The sequence below is a fragment of the Pseudopipra pipra genome, chromosome W (assembly GCF_036250125.1).
Source record: "Pseudopipra pipra isolate bDixPip1 chromosome W, bDixPip1.hap1, whole genome shotgun sequence".
NCBI classification, from domain to species: domain Eukaryota; kingdom Metazoa; phylum Chordata; class Aves; order Passeriformes; family Pipridae; genus Pseudopipra; species Pseudopipra pipra.
In genome coordinates, this window is record NC_087580.1 from 17,810,959 (window position 1) to 17,832,030 (window position 21,072).

The 21,072-nt window shown below is 56.6% G+C and overlaps 1 protein-coding gene and 1 long non-coding RNA gene across 2 annotated transcripts; both read right to left on the reverse strand.

Moving 5' to 3' along the window:
- Window positions 1-454: 454 nt before the first annotated feature.
- LOC135406441 (uncharacterized) lies at window positions 455-8,229 on the reverse strand. The gene is made up of 4 exons (XR_010426251.1): window positions 8,057-8,229; window positions 7,635-7,788; window positions 6,187-7,445; window positions 455-5,820 (listed from the first exon to the last, which is right to left on the reverse strand). It is a non-coding gene; the product is annotated as an uncharacterized LOC135406441 (long non-coding RNA).
- A 540-nt stretch (window positions 8,230-8,769) lies between these two features.
- On the reverse strand, window positions 8,770-10,177 carry LOC135404891 (serine/threonine-protein kinase pim-1-like). The gene is made up of 3 exons (XM_064639619.1): window positions 9,445-10,177; window positions 8,873-9,239; window positions 8,770-8,807 (listed from the first exon to the last, which is right to left on the reverse strand). Exons 1-3 carry the CDS (start codon window positions 10,087-10,089, stop codon window positions 8,770-8,772), a joined length of 1,050 nt encoding a protein of 349 aa, XP_064495689.1. The 5' UTR covers window positions 10,090-10,177.
- Window positions 10,178-21,072: the final 10,895 nt, after the last annotated feature.

Consider the following 21,072-nt stretch of genomic DNA (forward strand, 5'->3'; position numbering starts at 1 on the left):
GCTCCCTGCCCAGTTGCCCTCATCTGTTCCCCTCAGCCAGGCCCGCCCGGCAGCGGGGGAGCCCCGGTCGCAGCCAAGGGTTGGAGAACCCCTCCCGGGCACGGGAAATCCCACCCAGGGCGTCCACTCATAGGGGAGGGCTCCACCTCTGCTGGGAGGGGGTCCAGCTTTTCTGGCCTTGCAGAAACAAGCTCACAGAGCTACGAGTGTGCAAAACCATCTGGCTCCCTTCTCCTCCTGGGTTCCACCCACAGCCTGGCCAGGGCTTAAGGGGAAAACCCAGGCAGTCAACCTGCCCCATCTGCTGCCAAACAAGGCCACACATCCACTGCCAGGGCCTTGACCACTCTCTAAAGACAGGAAGATAAAGATCACATTTTGCTCACAATCAGACATAAGATTTGATTAAGGAACACATACAAATATCATTCACTAATGAGCTGAGACTCACAGATCTCACTAATAAGCACATTTATTTTGTTCAGGGGCAGGTACATGGGGAGTCTTTCCACACTACATCTTTGACCAACAAACATACACAGTTTTAGCTAAGGAGCAAATACAGGGATAAACAGACTGTTAGGTTGGAAGGTTCATCTAGAGCTCAGCTTTGGCTCAGGGCCTGTTGTTCAGCCTCAGCACTTCAGTGACAGCCACACAGGGCTTTACATGACACACACAGTTTCCAGATTCATTAGATATTCTCCCTTACTTAAGACATAGATGTTACTTTGCTTTACACAATCACCCCCCCTATTGCAAGTCCTTAGTTGGTCCTTTGGGGTCTCCTTCAGGGCTCTCTGGTGGGTTTTTTGGCATCTGGTGCCCCCCAAAGTTGAGGTGTCCACTTCTTGACCTCGGTTCTGAGCAGACACAGTGTCATTACCTTTCACCACAAAGACTGGAACGTTTGGGTTTGATCTTCTCTGGGCCCACAGAGCTCAGCTTCCATCCTGTTTGCTTAGTTACATCCCTGATCCAATTCTCCAGGACCTCTCCAAGATTACAGTTCTCCTTCCTTGGCCATAGAGAAATGTTGGGAGCAGTCTTCTATATCCCACATCAAATCCCCCTTTTTTCAGACTAAGCTCCTGAAGGGATGGAGTGTCTTAGGAGCTTTATTTCATTTTACAGCTCAAGGCATTAGAACAGCTACAGCACTGAATCCTGATGCAAGCTGAAATACAAATGCCCTTCCAGCTTTGGGGCAACCCTTCCCAGGTGTTATTTCCACACACCAATCCCACCCCGTTCCTTTGGGGACCGGCCAAGGATCAGTCATTTCCCCAGCAGGAAGGGTTTGAGGACATTGGGGTGATTTCCCACAAACGGGCCACTCTCATTAACACAATCCACTTGTCCTGTTCCTTTAGTGGGGGTTACAGCTTTGGACACAGGCAGGATTGTCAGAGGTGGTGGGGGGTACTTGCACACTGACTGCTGGTCTACTTTTTGGGGAACACAAGTGCTCACCCAGTGACCAGGAATCATTTCTGCCAGAACAGGGAAGGCAGAAATGGTGAATGGCTTCCTTGTCTTTTCAGGTAAAGGAGTGCACACCCAGCAATCCCTTGGAGGCAACACTTGGGTCACGTTTGAGACTGAAAGGAGATGTAAATTTTGCTCCCAAGTCAAGACCCAATTAACTATTGTCAGGAGAGCCAAAGCAGACTTAAGCATTTGGTTTCTTCTCAGACAACCTCTCAATTACCCAAGGGGCTCTGGCCTTTGGAATTCTGCAATAATGCATCCCTGATTTGACTTGCTGTACCACTTCTACAATCAAGTGAGCTCCTCTGTCTGATGACATTCCCAAATGTACCTCGAATCCAGGGATTCTTGGATTCAACAGTATTCCACTCACTTCCCCAGCCCAGTTGGTGTGACAAGGAACAGCCTCTGGCCACCCAGAGAAGGTATCCCCCAAGACCAGGAGATCTTTACACCCCCATTTTCTGGGCAATTCAGTCACATCCATCTGCCAACATTCACCTGCAGCATTTCTACATTTTCCATCACCTGTTCCCACTCCAGTGGCAGGGTTTGGATTATTTCTCTTCCACACACCACACTGCTGACTCACTGCTTGTACAGCTGGGGTCAGTTTTGGACCAAGAACCCACTTGGACAAATGTTACAGTGCAGAAACAAATACAAACACAAAACAAGGATCAGTGGAGAAAACAAAGCCAGAGACCAAATGGGGGAACACCAAATAACCCACCCAAAGAGCTGGAAGATCCACATGTCTTAGAGGGACAGGATTCCCCAAAAGAATGCCTTATTATCCAATGGGATCTTCCCCCATCCCAGACCAGTCCAGGGATCTGTGGTCTTCTCCAGGAAAGTCCTGGGGCCGGCGTGAAGATCCAGAGATCCCTCGGATCCACGGGAGATCAGGCAGAGGGTCCCATCTGGGGCCAGAAATGGTGCCCAAAAGCAGCAGAAAGCAAGTCCTTAACCCCAGCTGGGAGGTGTTAAGAAGCAGGCATTCTTTAGGGCAGCGTGCTGGACGCCTGCAGGAGAGTTCTTCTAATCCAGCCTGCTCAGGGACACAGGCAGGGCTTGGGATTACACACACTGATTCCAGAGGCATTGGATATTCCCCCTTACTGAACACATGTCCATTACTGTGCTTTACACAGTCACACCCCTATTGCAAGTCCCTACTTGGTCATTTGGGGTCTTCTCTGGGGGTCTCTGGTGGGTTTTTTGGCATCTGGTGCCCCCCAAAGCTCAGGTGTCTGCTTCTTGACCTCGGTTCTCAGCATCACTGCTTTTCCCCACAGAGACCGTCATGTTTGGTTTGATCTTCTCTGGGTCCCCAGAGCTCAGCTCACATCCTGTTTGCTTGAGTTCCAGCCCTGATCCAATTCTCCAGGACTTCTCTAAGATTCTGTTGTTCCTTATTTGGCCAGAGCAGAATCTTGGGAGCAATGTTCTACTTCTCCCAAACCAAGGCTCCCCCTGCACCAGCCACTGCCAAACAAGGCCAGACATCGACTGCCATGGCCTCCACCACTCTCCAGATACAGAAAGAGAAAGATCAGATTTTGCTCACAATCAGACATCTTTTGTTAAGGAACAGATACAAACAGGATTCACTGATGAGCCCAGACTAACAGATCTTCCTAAGAAGCACACCTGTTTGGTTCAGGAGCAGATACACAGGTGGAGTCCCATCCCACCACATTTGTACCAACAAATAGACCCAGTTTTAGCTCAGGAGCAGATACATGGAGACACAGCCCATTAGGTTGGAAGGTTCATCTAGAGCTCAGCTTTGGCTCAGGGGCTGTTGTTCAGCCTCAGCACTTCAGTGACAGCCACACAGGGCTTTACATTACACACACAGTTTCCAGATTCCTTACAGAGTCTTGCTTACTTAATACAGACACTTGTGGGCAACACTTGGATCACCTTTGGCACTAAAAAGACATGTAAATTTTCCTCCCACGTCAACAGTGTTTGAACTGTTGTCAGAAGAGCAAAACAAGAGTGAAGCATTTTGTTTCTGCAGTCAAGTGGGAACCTCTGTCTGATGACATTCCCAAAGGCATCCCAAATACAGGGAGGATTGCACTGAACAGGATTGCAGTCTCTTTCCCAACCTGCTTAGTGCAACAAGGAACAGCCTCTGGCCACCCAGAGAAGGTATCCCCCAAGACCAGGAGATCTTTACACCCCCCTTGTCTGGGCAATTCAGTCACATCCATCTGCCAACATTCACCTGCAGCATTTCTGCATTTTCCATCACCTGTTCCCACTCCAGTGGCAGGGTTTGGATTATTTCTCTTCCACACACCACACTGCTGACTCACTGCTTGTACAACTGGGGTCAGTTTTGGACCAAGAACCCACTTGGGCAAATGTTTCAATAATTTGCTTCACTCCAAGGAATCCCCTCATGTTCCCCATCCACCAGGTCACAGGAGATTGGCTCAGGGACTATTATTTGCCCACTTGGGGGAACTGCCCAGCCTCCTGGAGCAAAGTTTGCTCTAAGGTTTCAAGGAGTTGACAATCCTTAGCACTAGACTCATTTTCTTCTACTGGGAGAAGGATCTCTGTCAGGATCTCTGACCTGGTGGTGGGGAGTTCTGTGCATCCAGAGAATTGTTTTCCATGCCGGACAAAGCTGCCCCCACTGGGAAACAATTCCCAACCAGGACTTTCCAAGGGGCTGTCTCCTAAGTCAGCTCTGCCCCAATACACTTCTCCTCTAGTCTGGAAGCAATCCCGCTCTGGGCTTCCTTTGCTGGGGCTGGGGCAGTTGACAGGTTGCTTCTTTCCTTCCTGGCCCAGCCTCCCTTGTCCTTGGAGAATTCCAAAGCCCACGGAGGCTCCTGGGCTCTGGACTACTTGCACTTTGTGTTTGGGATACCCCATATCCACTCAGCCCAAGGAAATTCCACAGGGCCACAGTCTGACCCCAACGTTGCTGCTCAGCATCAGTGGCATCAAAAGATCATCCCCACACTGCAATAAGGCTCCAAGAGGGTGGGTTTGGACTTCTCCATTCCTCCAGTCCCTTTGCCAATTGAGTTCCAGATATTGGGGGGCTATTTTTAAACCCCTGCAAGAGGACCACCAAAGTCAGATGGGTTTTCCTCCCCAGCTTTGCATTTTCCCATTGGAAAGCAAAAAGCTCTTGACTTTCCCAACTCAAAGGGAGACACAAAAAGGCAGTTTTCAAACCTAATGCTGTGAAACATATTAAACCCTCATTTAGGGGAGTTAGCAAAGTGTAAGGATTCACTATGACTGCTTGTATATCTTCTACTCTGTTCTTTACAGCTCTAAGGTCTTGGACTAACTGGCATAGCCTTCCATTTGCCTGCTTGACTGGCAAAACTGGAGCATTCCATTTAGATTCACCTTCTTTTCACAAGCAAAATTTCATCAATTGTTCTACAAAGGGTGAGAATCCCTTACAACTTTCTATTTGCAAAGGACATTGCTTTGGCCTCACCAACCCCACTCCAGGTTTCTCTGGAATTCTCACGGGTTCTGCTCTCTTGGATCATGGAGGCACCTCTCCAGCCCATCCTGTTGGAACCACTGCATCCCCAAGTGATGGTGGCAGATGGATTACTTCTGCTTTGAGAGACTCTCATGCAAAACTAGAAACTTGCACAGAATTAGGCTCTGCAATAATAACCTATATTGGACCATTTTTCAATTGGATTGTGGCATTTCATTTTGCCAAGAGATCTCTCCCAAGCAGAGGCTTTGGGGAATTGGGGAAATACAAAAACTGGGGAGCCAACCACTGTTTTCCCAATTTCAAAGCCACAGCATTAAAAATGGCCCAGTTTCCCAATTCCCTGGCACACCAGACAATTGTTCTAGAATTGTCCCTTGAGTTTCATTTCCCTGGATTTAACACAGAGGAACAAGTTCCCACAGCCACAAACAATTGTGCTTAGCTTGGCTGGAACCAGATGTTCTGATGGGGAAGAATCCTCTGGTGCCCCCTCAGTCGTCTTCAGTGATGCCACGAGAGGGTTCGGAGGGTTCTGAAGTTTCAGTTGCGGACAATCCCATTTCCAGTGTCCATCTTTCTTACAGGATGCACAGGGACTGATCCCAAGTCTCCTGGGGGGATGTTTGAAGCAGGCTGCCCACGCTCTCATCCTCTTCCTCTCCCTGGGGCACCATTTCCTCAGGGATTTCTTCCAGAACTGCAACTCCAACCTCCAACAATGTCCCCAAATTAGACTGATCTTGTCCCTCAGCTGGATTTTCCTTTCCGGGCTCACACCAAGGGCTCTGAGGGCGCTGCATTCACACCACAATCTTTCTGCCCTTTCACAGGTTCTGCAAAGGGAAAAACACAGCACCAGACATAACCTCCTTCCACTTCTGTTCCCCTTCTCAAACAGCATCAACTGCAACAATGGATTCTAATTCAGTGTTCCAGAACAGCCACCCATTGATTCCAACACCCCATTAAATTCTCCCTGGGAGAATTTACAAGTACAGAACAATAGTGATTGATAAAACAAAGCCAAAGACCAAATTCCAGAATTCCAAAGAACCCACCCAAAGGGCTGGAAGATCCACAGGTCTCAGATGAGCAGGATTCCCAAAATACCAAAGAACCCCCAGTGCACTGAAAGATCCATACGTTTGACATGGGCAGGATTCCCCAAAAGAATGCCTTGTTATCCACTGGGATCTTACCTGTGTCCCAGACTGGGCTGGGGATCTGTGCTCTTCTGCAGCAAAGTCCTGGTGCTGGCGTGAAGATCCAGAGATCCCTCGGATCCGCGGGAGATCAGGCAGAGGTGTCCTGTCTGGGGGCCAAAAATGATACCCAAAAGCTGCTGAGATACAGCTCGAGCAAGCTGAAAACTAAACTGTCATTTGGGGTCATCCCAGATCGATTGGATTTCAGCAATTACTCAACACAGGTGCCACCTCCTCCAGCCAAGCCCAGGAGATCAACCTCCTCAGCAGCTGCAAGAGCGGGATGTTCATGTGCCTGCTGCCATCTCCCCAAAGCCATTATCCCACTGCTGCTGACAAGATGGGCAAGATGAGCATCTACCTCCCAAGATCTGCTGCCGCAAGAAGAGCGTGTCCCAAAGGATGTCCTCAGCCTTCTCAGAGGGGACGTCAGATCCTCTCCAGGGATGGTCCCAGCCCTTCCCAACCCGGACTGGGCACCAGCTCCAACTCTTCCCTGGAAAACAAACAACAAATTCATGAACAGAGATTACAAACCAAAAGTGGAAACAAGAAAAAAAGGTAAAATGTTAACCTTCTGTCAGGGTTCTGAGGAAGGCCCAAGCCCTGCAGGCCAAAGGAAAACCCCCCCTCCTCCAGCTGAGGAAAACCCAGGCCTTCTCCCTGCCCTGCTGCACTGGCCCAAAGAAAGGCTCCTAAGCCAAGGCAGCCCAAGCCTTTCCTGGCCTGCAGCCCAAAGCAGCTGGTGTTCTGCAGCCCCGCCTTTGCTCCCCCCACGGGGGTTTGTTTTTGGCAGGCTGGCTGCCCCTGCCCCAGCCCCGCCCAGCAAAGGGGCAGTGGCAGAGGCTGGGGGCAGAGCCGGGCTCCCATTTCACACCCAGCCCAGAGCACCCGCCCGCCCTCCTGCCAAGAAGCAGCTTGGCAGCCGGCTGAAGAATTCCTCAGGTTCCCCATCAGCAAAGGGGGAACCTTCGGTGCCCAGCCAGGCTGAGCAATGCCCGTGTCCGGGAGCACCCCCTGGGTGTGGACTCATCTGCAAACGGCGTGTGGAGCACGGCTTGGAGGAAGGGGCCAGAATCAAAGTCCATCCTCTTCAGCTCGCCGGCGTCCAGGTCAGCTGAGAGCTTGTCATCCCTGACATCGTCCTCGATGTCTCCAGCAGCAGGCCCACCCGGCACAGCTTCTGCAGAGGCCCCTTCTCCTTCCCTGGGGGCCAGACCAGGCTGTCAGCGTTCTGCCGAGGGCCCAGCTGTCTGTGAAGCGGGACGAGCAAAACCAGGTTGGATGGTGGCCACCAGCACTTGGGAGACCGGGTCTGCAGCCCAGCTCCAGCACAAAGAGGGGCGTGTTCCCGTGGGATGACCCCCCCCCAGTGCTACAGGCTGACAAAAAAGTCTGGTTTCCTTTGCTTCTTATTGCCAAGAGATGTGTGGAGGTGTTACCTGCCAGGCCCCTGGATCAAAGGGAGCACGTGGATCTCTCCCGTCTTCTAGGGCCGGGGAATGTCCTGCACCCAAGGATGGCACAACAGGTCTTCCAGTGCTGGCCTGTCCGAGGGGCGGATGGACAAACACCACCTGATAAGGTGCTGGCAGCCTGGGGGGAAAATGGCCGGTCAGTTGGAGAAGGATCCTGTCCCCTCTGTCCCACTGTCCACGTGCCCAGGCTGTGCTGGCTGTGCTCAGAGCTGTGCCCAAACTTCTCCATCGATTCTCCCTTTTGGAGGAGAGCAGGATGGCAGGACACAGGCCACCTCCTCCAGCCACCCATGAGACACAAACAGCTTCAAGAGCGGCGTCCTCGTGAGCCCGCTGCCCTCTCCCAACACCGTTATTCCCCCCGTGCCACAAAGATTGGTATCCACCTGGAGAGACCCGTGCTGGGAACGGGAGCTGGTCCCAGATGGTGTTGGGGCCTTTGCGGAAAGGGTGCTTCCCGCAGACCATCTGGTAGAGCAGGATGCCCAGGGACCAGATGGTCGCCTCCTCGCCGTGGTAGCGCTTGAGGTAGATCCACTCTGGCGGGCTGTATGACAGTGTTCCTATGGAATACAGACGCAGTTCAGCAGGTGGATGCTGCCTGCTCCCAGAGCCTCACCCCAGCAGCCCTGGCAATGTGGGGCCTGCCCCAGTGGCACACGCTGGGACCCACTGCCTTCTCGCCGGCCCCTGACTCTTGGTTACAAACTCTGGGTTGGAGAAGAAGCCGCTGGTGTCCAAGAGGGCAGCGGAAGCCCTGGCAAGGCCCAACCATTTCATGCAAGGGAAAAACCCACCCAGTGGTGGGGAAAAGCCGTGCCTTCTCCCCGCCCCACTGCACTGCCCCCAACAATTCATCATAAGCCAAGGCAAACAAGGCGAGCGGAGCAGCCCAAGCCCTTCCTCGCCTGCACACCAAGCCAGCTGGTGCACAGTTCTGACCCCCTTCTCTGCTACCCTCACGGGGGTTTTGGTCAGGCTGGCTCCCCCCTGCCCCAGACCCAGCCCGGGACAGGGTGGGTGGCACAGGCTGTCGCCAAGGCCGGGGCCTGTCTCACAGTAACCCCCAGCCCCATCCAAAAGCAACTTGGCTGAAGAACTAATCCTGTTCCCCCTCGGCCAAAGGGGCAATCTCCACTGCCACACCCGGGCATGGCCATGCGATGCCCGGCACCAGGAGCATCCCCCGGCTGTGGGCTCACCTGCAAACTGCGTGTAGACCGTGTCCTTAAGGAAGGTGCCACATCCAAAGTCGAGGAGCTTGGCCTCGCCGCTGGCCAGGTGGAGGAGGATGTTCTGGGGCTTGATGTCCCGGTGCAGGACGCCGCAGCTGGTGCAGTGCCGCACGGCCTGCAGCACCTGGCGGAACAGCCCCCACGCCATCTCCTCCGGCAGGAACCCCCACGCCCTCAGTAAGCGAGAGAGGTCCTGAGACGGCTCCGGATGCTCCATCACCAACAGGAACCCGTTGGGGAGCTCGAACCACTCCAGCAGCTGGATGACCCCAGGGAAGCCATTGGACACCTTGTCCAGCAGCACGATCTCCAGGGGGGCCCGGGTGCCGTTGGGCTGCGGGGGGACCACGGGGTCGTCAGTGGGGCTGATGCCGTGCCTGTCTGCCTGCTCCCCCTCGGCCAGCCCTGGATGCTCCCCGTCCCCCACCGAGCCCACGGCCACTCTCCCTCCAGGTGTCCCGGCGGCTTCCACCCTGCCGGGCCTCGGCTCGTCCCCGCCCGTCCCGCCCCGCTTTCTGCCGCTGGCCCCGCTCGCTCACCAGCTCGCCCCAGCGCCGGATGCCATCCCGGGACACGGCTTTGATGGCCACCTGCAAGCCGAGGGGAAGGGCGGATTGAGCTCGCCGCCCGTCCCGCCCTCCTCCTCCTCCTCCTCCTCCTCCTGCTGCACTCACCGGGGCTCCGTCCGCCAGGCAGGTCCCCGCGTAGACGCGGCCGAAGCCGCCGCTGCCCAGCAGCGAATGCAGCCGGTAGCGCTCGTGCAGCGGCTCCTTGGCCTTCGGTGCGGGCGAGACGTGGCCGTCAGCGTTGGGGCCGGGGCCCGGCACGGCCCCCGAGCGCCCCTCAAGCGGCCCGGGCCGGGCTTCCCCAGCCGCAGCGGGCAGCGGCGGCTCGCTGCCGGCGGCCGGGCTGGCGAGCGGCGGAGCTCTGGCCGGGGAAGCCGCCGAGGAGGCGGCAGCGGCCGCGGCGCCCGCGGCCCCCGCCGGCCCCGGCAGGCGCCGGGCTCGAGCCAGGCGGAGCCAAGGGGCGGCGAGGCCGAGCCCGTCCCACAGCCAGCCCCACAGGAGCGCCCAGCAGCGCCACAGCCGGCGCGCCGGGAGCCGGGCGAGGGCGAGACCGCGCCGGGCCGCCCAGGGCCGGGGACGGGGCGGCCCCGCCCGGCACAGGGGAACGGCCGGGGCCATGGCCCGGGCCGGCAAGGGGAGGGGGGACCGGGAACGGGACAGGGACAGCGGGAGTGGGACACTGGCACAGGGACACCGGCAATGGGACACCGGCACAGGGACACTGGGACAGCGGGACACCGGGAGAGGGAGAGGAGGACGAAGAGCTCGAGCAAGGAGAGCCCGAACAAGAGTCAGAGCGAGAGCGCGTCGCTACAGTCGCTGCTGCTGCCGCTGCTGCTGCCGAAGCGCAGGGGCCGTTGGTCCGTTGGTCCGTTTGTCCGTTCCCCGTTGGCCCCCGCGAGCCCCGGGGGCAGCCCCGGCCGCTCCGCTCCCAACCAGCCCCGGCCGCAGTCACGGAGCTCCCCTTCCTCCCGCCCCCACGCCAAGACCACGGCCTTTTGGAGCTGCTTCACTTTAGTTCAACTTCTTGGCTGCCAAGTTTGCAACTTCCCGCCGCTGCTCGGACCCCATCCCGCCCGCTCGGCCCGCGCTGCTGTCGCTTCCTCCCAGGCCAGCCGGGCTCGGCACTTGCCCCTCAACTTTGGCAAGGGCTTTGCTCAGTGAGGAGCCCCGGCACGTCCGGCCAGCGCCAGGCAGAGCCAGCCCCGGGGGAGGGCAGAGCAGGACGATCGGCAGGGGAAATGCAGCCCTTTGGGGTCAGCGCTGCTCCCCGACCACACCAGGGCTGGTCCTGTTTTCCCGCCTGGTTTGAGGGAAAATCGGCGGCTGCAGAGAGGATCAAGCAGAAGAGAATTAGAAGACTCTTCTTGCTGCCCTTTGGATGCCAGTCCCTCCTAAGAAATGCAGGCTTAATTTGGAATGGACACGATGGAGCAGCTTTTTCAGCACCCAATACTTAACAGCTGCCTTTCAGGGGACAATGGGAAAAGAGGGAGAACGGGAGAAAAGGGGGGCTGGGACCTCCAAAGTGAGCGAGGAGGGGGCTGAGACTGCGAAACCGAGCAGGGCACGGGGAAGAAACACCCCCAAACCGAGCTGGGGGGGAGCTGGGGACGGTGGGGATGATGGGAAAGGGGTGGGAGAGGGGAGAAAAGGGGTGTTGGACAGTGGGCAGGGGGACAGAGGGCAGGGGGTTCCCACATGGGTCTCCCCTGTCCCCCATCACTTGAGCCCTGGAGCGGTTCCCTGGGGCTCTGGGAGGGGGCAGATCCGCCCTGGGAATGTCCACTGCTTCTGTAACCCTTTGTGTGCTTGCTCTGGTGACAATTGTGCACAGGTGCCCAAGCCCCCTGTCCGTCCCTGGGGGGCTGATGGGGGGACTCCCCCACCCAGTAACTGGTGCTGCAGCAGCTGTGGGGCAGATGAGGGTGGGAAAGGGGGGTCCGGGGTGGCCCCCTGAGCTCCCAACCTGCTGGGGGGGCTGAGGGCTGCTGGGGGGGCACCCCCTGACCTGTGTCCCTGCACACCCAGGGCTGTTCCAGGTCCTGGGAAAAGCCGAGTGAACGGCCCCGACCGGGAGAGGTTCCTGCCCGGGTACATCTCCAACTGGGAGCAGCTCAGGCACTTCAGCAGAGATTTGGGCACCTGGGGGGGACACCCCGTGTGGGGAGACCCAGGCCAGGCACTGGAACAGCCAAGGGGAGTTCCTGGAGAACAGACAGGATCAGGGGGACATGAACTGCTGGCACAACTACGACAATGTGGCCCTGTTTGCCCGGCCTGGGAACCCTCATTTTTGGGGTAATCTCCCCCACATCCCACCAGAAACTCCAAATCCTCCCAAATATTCCCCTGGATCTCCAAATGACCCCAAATGCCAGTAAAATGGTGGGGCTTTAGATGTCTTTGTTGAATGTCTTTGTTTTAAATTCAACAAATCAGCTCTTCCCACTGAATTTCCCAGGTCAGTTTGTGACCCCATGGATGTTTCTCCCACTGTGTTCACCCAGGTGCCTGTGGGGAACCAGGAGGATGTGGAGACCACCAGCCAGGTGTCTTCCCAATGTGGGAAGACATCACTCCTCCAGTGGGTGATGGAGTTGGAGCAGCAGACAAAGCTCTTCCCACAGTGGAGGGACCTTTAGGGCTTCCCTTACTGGTGGGTCCGTTGGTGTGAGGTCAAGGCAGAGCTCTGGCTGAAGCTCTTCCCACACTCCCCACACTTGTAGGGCCTCTCCCCGCTGTGGATGTGCCGGTGCCTGACGAGGTGGGAGTTCTGGATGAAGCCCTTCCCACAGTGGGTGCAGAGGAAGGGCCTCTCCCCTGTGTGTGTCCTTTCATGCAGGAGGAGATTCCCGCTGGTCTGAAACCTCTTCTTGCATTCCAAGCTCTTGTAGGGCCGTTCTCCAGTGTGGGTGCGCTGGTGGCAGATCAGGTTGGAGCTGCAGATGAAGCTCTTCCCACATTCCCCACACATGTAGGGCCATTCCCCGCTGTGGGTGCGCTGGTGGCAGATCAGGTGGGAGCTCTGGCTGAAGCTCTTCCAACAGTCCAAGCACTTGGAGGGCTTTTTCCTGGTGTGAGGCTGCTCATGGACATCCAGGTCAGGGCTCTGGCTCAAGCCCTCGTCGCCTTCCCGGCACAGGGTGGGTCTTTCCTCCTCAGAGCACCCTGGGCTGGCTTTGGAGACCCTCCTCCTGGGGTACCTTCGTGGCTTTCCCTCCCCGCTGCCTTCCTGCGCCGTGGAGCCCTTCAAAACGGCCTCTCCCACCAGGCTCTGCCGGGGGGATTTGTCCTCCGGGCTCTCCGTCCTCAGCTCGGGGCCTGGGGCAGGAGGGAAGAAGGACAGGGAGGGGATTTGCCTCCGGCCCAGAGGGAAGGCCAAGGACATCCCCCCAACTCCGGCCCCGGCAGGACGGCGGCAGCAGCGGGGTTGTCCTGCAGCCGGGGGCGATGCTCAGCTGGGAGATACAGGACAAGACAGGGGGAAAAGGGGCACTGACTTCCTCCTCACCTGCCTGGGGGTCCTGGGGCATCTTCCTCTTCCTCGCAGCCTCCTCCTCCATCTGGCCAAGGTTTGGGAAGGAGAAATCCTGCTGTGTGGGGAAAAACAAAGTGTGAGTGCATTGGCTTGTGGGTTCCTCCTGCCCAAGGCCATCTCTAGATGTTACTGGGCGGCTTCTGGCCAAGAAAACCTCCAAACCACCAAGATTCAGCCCAAAACAACCCTCTCAGCAGTGGAGTTCCCCCTCGCTGGTCCATCCACTTTGGGGTTCTGGGGTCCTTGCTGTGTGGGCTGCTGGAGGTCTCACATGTATTGGGGAACCCCCTCTCCAGGGTTCCCGCCCTCTCTGGGCTGCCGGAGATCCCGGGAATCCCAGGGGTCCTTCCTTTATGGGCTCCTCACTTTGCCATTCTGGGGATCCCCCTTCTCTGGGCTGCTGGGGGTCCCGGGGGTCCCGGGGGCTCCCCTCTCCGGGGGCCCTTTTAGGGTGGTCGGGGGCTTTCGGGGTCCCAGGGTCCCTTCTCCCCTGACTCTCGCCTTCGGGGTGCTGGCGATCCCAAGGTGTCCAGCCCTCTCTCCAGGCTGCCGGGGGTCCCGGCTCCCCCCACCGCCCTCGCTGCTCCCCCCTCCTCTCCAGACTGCCGGGAGTTCCCCCTCTCCGGGCCCCCGTTTCAGATTCCAACCCCCGCCTGTCCCAGGGGTCCCCAAAGCCGGTGGGTTTGTCCCGTGTCCCCCCCACTCCCCGCCGGTATCCGGCGATCGCCACGTGGCTCCGGGGACCCAACATCCCCCTGCTCATCGTCGGGGCTGTGCCAGGAACCCACCCCGGGACCCCCAAAAAACACCTCCCGGGGATCCCCAATATCCCCCCAAGGGGCATTTGCGGCTCAGCTTTGGGATCCTGCAAGACCCAAACATCCCCCTGCAGCCCAAAAAAAATCCCAGAGTGCCTCAAGATATTTGGGGCGAGCTCCCCCTCCCCGGTCACCTGCGGGATGCGGGGGGCGATGCTCCCGGGACGCGGGGGCTGCGGATACAGCGGGCCGTGCATCCACGTGCGTTCTTTCTCCTCCTCCTCCTTCCCCTCCTTCCCCTCTCCCTCCTCCTCTCCCTCCCTCTCTTTCTCCTCCCCTCCTATTCCCACTCCTCCCATTCCCGTGGGAGCTGGGGCAGGTCGGGATGGGGCAGCGCTGGGCTCTTGGCCGCTCCCGCCCGCACTCGGCCCCCGCCGCAGCCGCCACGGCCGGGACGGCGCGGGGGGGCCCGGCCTGGGCACCCCCCACCTCCCCTTTGCCCAAATTCCCGTCCCGGGGGGCGCTGGGGCCGAGGGGGGACCCTGGGGGGGTCCGGGGAGCGCTGGGCGCTGCGGGTCTGGCCGGCAACTGATGAGTCATCAGCGCTGCGCGCTCGGATTGGCTGAGCACTGCTTTGGGGGTGGGGCTGCAGGAAAGGGGGTTCTTTGCAGGGGAAGACATTTGGAGCTGGAAGGACTCCAAAGCTGACTCTGTGTCTGAGGAGGAGTGCTAACAGGACCAAAGAACGTGGACCAAATTAGCCAGTTAAGGATAGACTACTAATTAGAGTCTTAATTAATGAAGAGAATTCATTAGTTCATTAATTGGGGTAAATTAGAAGCAATGAACATGAATTTGTTTGTTTGTTCAAATGTAGAAATGTGTGAAAAGTCTGGAAAGGGACAGGTGTGGCTGGAATGATTGGCTCCCTGTCTCTGGGAGCCAGAACAAAGCAGTGCCTGGCTCACCAACACTTCCCAGGGGCGTTGGAGGGTTTCATTTCTTCCCAACGATTTTCAGGGACAATTCTTGGTGAGCCAGGTGGGACAATGCTGTCGACCCTCCAGGGATTCCAGGACCCTGAGGACTCCAGCGAGCAGTGAAAATATTCTTCTGGGAGATCTCAGTCCCTGGATCTGGTGAATTCAAAGCAAGATCCCTGGAATTTTATTAAGGCATTGCTGAGCATAGAAAAGGTATACCTAAGCATCCTAGAAATGGAGCTCTAGAACAGAATAGAATAGAATTGGGTTGTGAAAGTGATGCTAGAACTGTAAAAGAAGGAGTGTGATATTTGGCTTATGAGAAGAAATCCCTACTGACTGAGTGAAAGGGGTGGGTTCCAGGCCCCAGGTGTGGTTCAGGGGGTGGGTTCCAGGCCCCAGGTGTGGGTCAGGGGGTGGGTTCCAGGCCCCAGGTGTGGGTCAGGGGGTGGGTTCCAGGCCCCAGGTGTGGTTCAGGGGGTGGGTTCCAGGCCCCAGGTGTGGTTCAGGGGGTGGGTTCCAGGCCCCAGGTGTGGTTCAGGGGGTGGGTTCCAGGCCCCCCGTGTGCTTTGCCCACAGATCAGTCACACACAGAGCTCTTGCCCATAGAGCTGCTTTGGGGAGGGCTTTGCTCAGGGAACTGTGTTTGTCAAACCCAATGGTCAGTGCTGGAGAAAGTGAAGTGTTTGGGGAGTGTGTGTTACTGGGAGTGTGTGTTATAGTATTAGAATCCTGTCTGACTCAGGGATGCCCATAATAGATATAAAAAAGGAAAATTCACTTGCTGTAAGTGTTAAATGCAGTAGTTTGTTCTTGTGTGCATTTTAAAGCATTTGATGCACATTAAATATTTGAAGGAAGGTAAATTGCCACAGCAGCTGTTAAGCTGGGATTGTGTGTTCAGAGCATTCTTTAGTGTCAGCTTTAGTGTTTGCAGGGGTTGGATTTGTGTTAATTGTGCCAATATTCAATTAGTGATTAGTGAATTAGAGATTCAGTTTGTGGATTATAATACGGTTTTTCAGTTGCTGTTGTTTTGTCAGAGAAAAGAGAAGTGAACTGAAATCTCTAGATTTGTTCTTTGAACTGAGCAATAGTCAGGGTTTGGGAAGGTGTGGTTTGATGCCAGGGAGCAGCAGCAGCTGGGGAGGTTCCTCCAGCTGCAGGGGAAGGAGGCAGAAATGGTCCCAGTGAGAGAGGAGCAGAGGAAAGGATTTGGGTTTGGAAAGCTTTGGAGGGTTTAGTGTGAGAGCAGGGATTTGGAATGTGCGTGGGGAAGGGACAAACAGGAGCTGCCACAGCCTGGACTCCCCCCAGGGCTCCCGGCCAGGCAGGAAGGCTCCTGCCCTTGGAAGGTGTGTGGGGGCCCAGAGGTGTCATCCCCAGCTGAACCTCTGCTCCATGGACACTGGGGAGGGAGAACATGGATTTCTTGGGAGATCCTGGAGTGGCATGTTGGGTTTGAAAGAGGAGGAAAGGACAATTTAGTCAGAAACGATTCCTGTTGTTGGTGGCACAGGGCAAAAGGAAAATGGGCCTTTCTTTCAACCATTAAAATTTGGAATTGGTAAATGGGTGTTGGCCCTTCAAATTCTTTCTGTGCCTGACTGTGCTGTACCATTCCTAGGCAAGAGATGGATTTAGTGAGTTAAATGACATTTGAAAAAGGGAAAATCCAAGTTAGTGGGTGCAGCTGCTCTGTCATTCCTGGGTTTTGGTGTCACTGTGTCACTCAGGGATCCTGAGGAGGGTGAAGCCCTTCTGTGCAGGACATGGAGATGGTCCCTGGCTTGTCCAAATGCATTAAATGCTGCTGCTGAAGGAGCCCCCCCAGTGATTTTATCTGCATTGACCCCCTGGAGCCCACGGGCACCTGCTCCTGCCTGGACAGAAACCAGGAGTTTCCTTGGACTGGTGTCCCCCAGGAAGGACGTTTTCCCCCCTGTTTCTGAGGCTTTTAATAGTCTTTGATCAATAAATATTTCTCCATGTGATTTCTCCTTGTGGTGTCTTCTTGAAGCCTGAAGCAAGCAGAGGAGGGGATGCCAAAGATCCGCCCTCCCCTCTCTATTGTCACTCTGCACCCCCCAGGCCCTTCCTCTGCAGTGTCCTGTCTCCCTGGACATCCCCCCTGGAACTTGTGCCCTTCCCTGCTGGCACGGGTGGGCACACCCCCCATCCCAGTCATGTTCCCAAGCACTGCCAGGGCCACCTGGGTGACCAGCAGGACATGAGTGGGGGTGGCTTGTGAGAGAGTCCCCAAAGGCTCCCTGTCCCCAGAGAGCAGAGCCACGGGGACCAGGGCAGGTCCCCCAGCAGGTCCCACTGCAAATGGCCCAGTTTGTGCTCCAGGGAGGAGGTTTTATCACAAGCAGGGGTTTCCAGGGCTGCCTCGTGCGCAGACACCTGGGGGCCATTTTGTTTGGAAAGCTGAGGAGCCATTTTGTGGTCAGGGACTGGTGGGCTGCTTGTGGTTCTGCTTAAAGTTCCTGATTGCTGCTGCTTACAGTCCTGCCTACCTGCTGCTCCACACAGCTCTGCTGGGGTTGCCCATTGCTGCTCATTGTTGCCGACTGCTACTGACAGTTCTGCTTCCTCACTGCTGCAGTGCCAAGGTGAGCCAGGAAGAACGTGAGGTGGTGGGAGCAGCCTGGGCTCACTGCCAAGGGACCGTGCGGCCGGGGCAGGGAAACAACCTGACAGGGGGATGGGGACAACCAAGGGACTGCAGCAGCAAGCAAAGATGGCCTGTGAAGGAAGAAAAGAGCGAGGCCTGGCATGGGAGGAGCGAGGGAGTGGTTCTGCAAATCGAAGGGTCTTAAAAGGGCTCGTCCCTCCCATCCTGGGGGTGCTGGAACCTGGTCACGAGTTGGGTGCACCCAACGCTGTTAATAAAGTTCTTTGTTTCACTTATTTGGCCATCTCCGAAATTTTAATGAGAGCTATTTCTCCCAGGGCAGGAGAACACACCTTAGTGCCCCCTCACATACATGTGGTGTGAGTGAGAACAGCCCAGGGCAGAAACACCCACTTGCCCGGGGGCCCCAGCAGTGGGTCAGCACCAGGCTGCAAACAGGGCAGGGCAAAACTTGGCCCTGCAGACCCCACAACCGAGGCCAAAGAGAGACCAGCCAGGCCACCACCCCCAGCCCAGCCTATTGCACCTCCGGCCACAAGAGTGGGGACCAAAGCTGTGCTTCTCCTTCCTCCTCTGCACCCAGGAGCCACAGCCCGGGGCACGATCTTGCCCCCAGCAGCACAGACTGCCAGGTCCCTGAGCCCCTGGGGCAGGAGCTCCTCGGGGTGCAGCCCCTGGGCCCTGCAGCACCACAACCTCCTGTAGGGCTGCCCCTGCCTGGGCTCCAACTGCCCAGCACGAGGGAAACCAGGAGCCAGAGAGCAGAGCTGGGGGCCTGCAGAACATCAGCATTCCCTGCCCTGCACAGCCAGGACAGTTTTCCAGAGCTCACTTAAAACAGCCCCTCCAGAACTTTCAGGGTGTTCCACAGGGCCCAGTCAGTCCCAGGATGATCCCAGTCAGTCCCAGGATGATCCCAGTCACTCCTGGTCTCTCCCAGTATATCCCAGTTGCCCCCAGCTGCCCCCCCACCCCGAGCTGCCGTCGGACGCCGCCCCCCAAGATGCTGACGGGGGTCGGGGGCTCCGTGCTGGGGTTCCTCTGCCTGGGCCTGCATGGAATGAAGGGGCCAAGGTGACACTGCAGGGCCTCCTGGAACCAAAGAACCCTGAGACATTTGGGAACCTCCTGCAATCAAGGGACAATTGGGAGCCTGCAGGGCCTCCTGGAAAAAAGGGACCCTGAGACACTGTGGAAACTCCTGGAATCCAGGGGCCTTTGTGACATGGGGGCCTCATGGAACCAAAGGAACCTGGAAACATTTGGGAAGTTGTGGAATCAAGGGACCATTGTGACACTGCAGGGCCTGATGGAATTACAGGCACACTGGGACACTGTGGCAGGACATTCCCCCCTGGAATGGGACCAAGACAATGCCCTATTTGCAAATGTATCAGTGCTGAGCTGAGAGGGGCCCAGGCCAGGCCAGGAGATGTTGGAACCAGTCTGGGTTCAACCCTGAATTAACATCCTGATGGTGAGGCAACCCCTGGAGTCCAAGGGTTGTCAGTCCATCACTTTATACTATAAAGTTCCAGTCCCCTTTCCCAGGGGCAGGTTCTTCCAACATAACCCCTCTTGGGGTGTATGGTTGGAGATTCCCCCCTTGGCTGGGGAACCCCCCCAAGGTCAGTCCTCGAGGGTGAGCAAAAGAGATCTCCCCAGGAGCCTTGGCCTGCGGGAATTATCAAATGTCTACTTAATAGTTATTAATTTTTTGCCAGTTTTAGTATAATTCCTTCAATTATATTGTACTTATCCTGTACTACTGGTAGTTTTAGTGTTTTATTGTGTAGTAAATAATTCTGATTAAAATCTTTTGTCTGTTCATCTGTGATAATGAATAGTTCATTTTATATCAGTATATCTGATTTTCCATCATTAAAACCTGCAGGACAAAAGTGGTTCAATCACAGCTCTGTAATTCCTTAAATTCCAACCCTTGGCATAATCCAGGGCTGAGATTGGATCCAGCCGCCCCCAGGCTCCTCTCTGAGCAGGAGTTTAGAAAGCCAGGGAGTCCTTTCTGCACCTCGGGACTCAAGGGCAGGACTTCTTTAATGAACTTTGTCTAAGCCTTCCACTGCCACCGGCAACAGGGGATGACAGGGAAAAGGGAGGGGAAAGGGGAGAAAAGGTGGGAAAAGGGGGTGAGACCCCTTCAGCTGAGCGGTTGAGGGGGTGGGACCCCCAGAGCAGAGCACGGGGAAGCTGTGGTTTGATGGGATGATCAGAAAGGGGTGGGAGAGAAGGGAAAAGGGGTGGGATCCCCAAAACTGAGTGTGAGGGGGGTTGCGACCCCCAGCCTAAGTGGGAGGGGTTGGGAGCCCCTGGCTGAGCACGGAGGGTCTGGAAATTGGGGGGACGTTGGGAAAGAGGAGGGAGAGGGGGGAAGAGGGAGGTGGGACAGAAGGTCGAGGGGTCCCTTTGTGTCCCCCATCACATGAGGCTTGGAGGGATTCCCTGGAGCTCAGGGGGGTTGGATACACACTGGGGGAGTCCCTGTCCATCCCTGGGGGTCTGATGGGACACGTCACAAGACCCTGCCCTTAAAAGCTGGGGCTTTTCTCGTATAAAGTGCTGGACTGTCAGTCAGGTGTGTCCAGGCTGTGCCAGCCCAGCAGCCTTGGAGAAGTTCTCAGGGGTGTCACCTGTTTGTTCCTTTGCCCGGGGATTTTCCCAGCTCTGCCACATCTTCCCCTCTCTCTCAGGATGTTTCCCTTTGGAATTGAGGAGTCAGGCTGGTTTCAGCATTATTCAACCCAAAAGCAGCGCGACTCCCCTTCTTCATTTCCTGCCGGGGGTTTTGCAAACAGGGCCTTGTTGGAGTTGTTTTACCCCATTCCAGGCAAAGCATCCTGCTACAGGACCCCCATGGGACCCCCTACGCCCTGTCTCACCCTTTCCCTCACTGTCCCACCTGTTTCTCACCCTCCCTGCAATCCCCTGCTCCCCCCACAGCTCGGTTTGGGGGTGGCCCCCTCCCCCACCCTGCTCAGTTCAAGGTCTCAGCCCCTTCTCACTCACTTTGACGATGCAAAGCGTCCCTTTTCCCCCCTCTCCCACCCCTTTCCCGTCAGACCCCCAAACTCCAGCTGCCCCAGTTGCTCCCACTAAATCTGGGAGTCCTACCTCCCCCTTTCTCTCAGTTTTGTGGGTCCCACCCCCCTCCTTCTCCATTTGGGGACCCCAGCTGTTCCGATCCGCTTCGATGCAGAGGGGAACCAGGTTCTAAAACACTCCCATAAGCCAGGTTAAGGCACAAACGAGGCCAGATGCTGGATCCCAAAACGAGAATTCCACTTTGTTTTGGAACACAAAAGAGCAGAGAGAAAGAAGGGAGATAGGGCAGTGGGACAAGCTAAGGGGAACTGTTAAAAGCACAGGACAGGAGTTAGCAGCACCAGGAAGTGCCGCTGCCTTGCAAGCTGGTAGATCTCTGCTGGGCTTCTGCCCTGGTCGCCTTGTAGCCTCCGAGGAACGAACCCAACCCGCAGGGGAAGGGGGTGGCAGCAGCTCCCGCAGCAGTCCTGCAACAGCTCCCCACAGTCCCCGGGCACGGCCTTAAATCCCCTCGCCGTGGGACCCCTGGATGCCCCCTGGCCCGTTCACCAGGATCCAAGCAAAGGTCTCCTGGCACCGAGATGGGCCCCGAGTGTCCCTTGGCTGGTTCCCCGGTCT

What these genes read in the sequence shown, in the direction of transcription:
- LOC135404891 (XM_064639619.1), bottom strand. Translation starts at nt 10,089, where the DNA reads ATGGCCCCGGCCGTTCCCCTGTGCCGGGCGGGGCCGCCCCGTCCCCGG. An exon ending in TCCGGCGCTGGGGCGAGCTG is followed by an intron (nt 9,240 to 9,444) that starts GTGAGCGAGCGG and finishes GTCCCCCCGCAG; the next exon opens with CCCAACGGCACCCGGGCCCC. An exon ending in GGTCTACACGCAGTTTGCAG is followed by an intron (nt 8,808 to 8,872) that starts GTGAGCCCACAG and finishes CGGGTGTGGCAG; the next exon opens with TGGAGATTGCCCCTTTGGCC.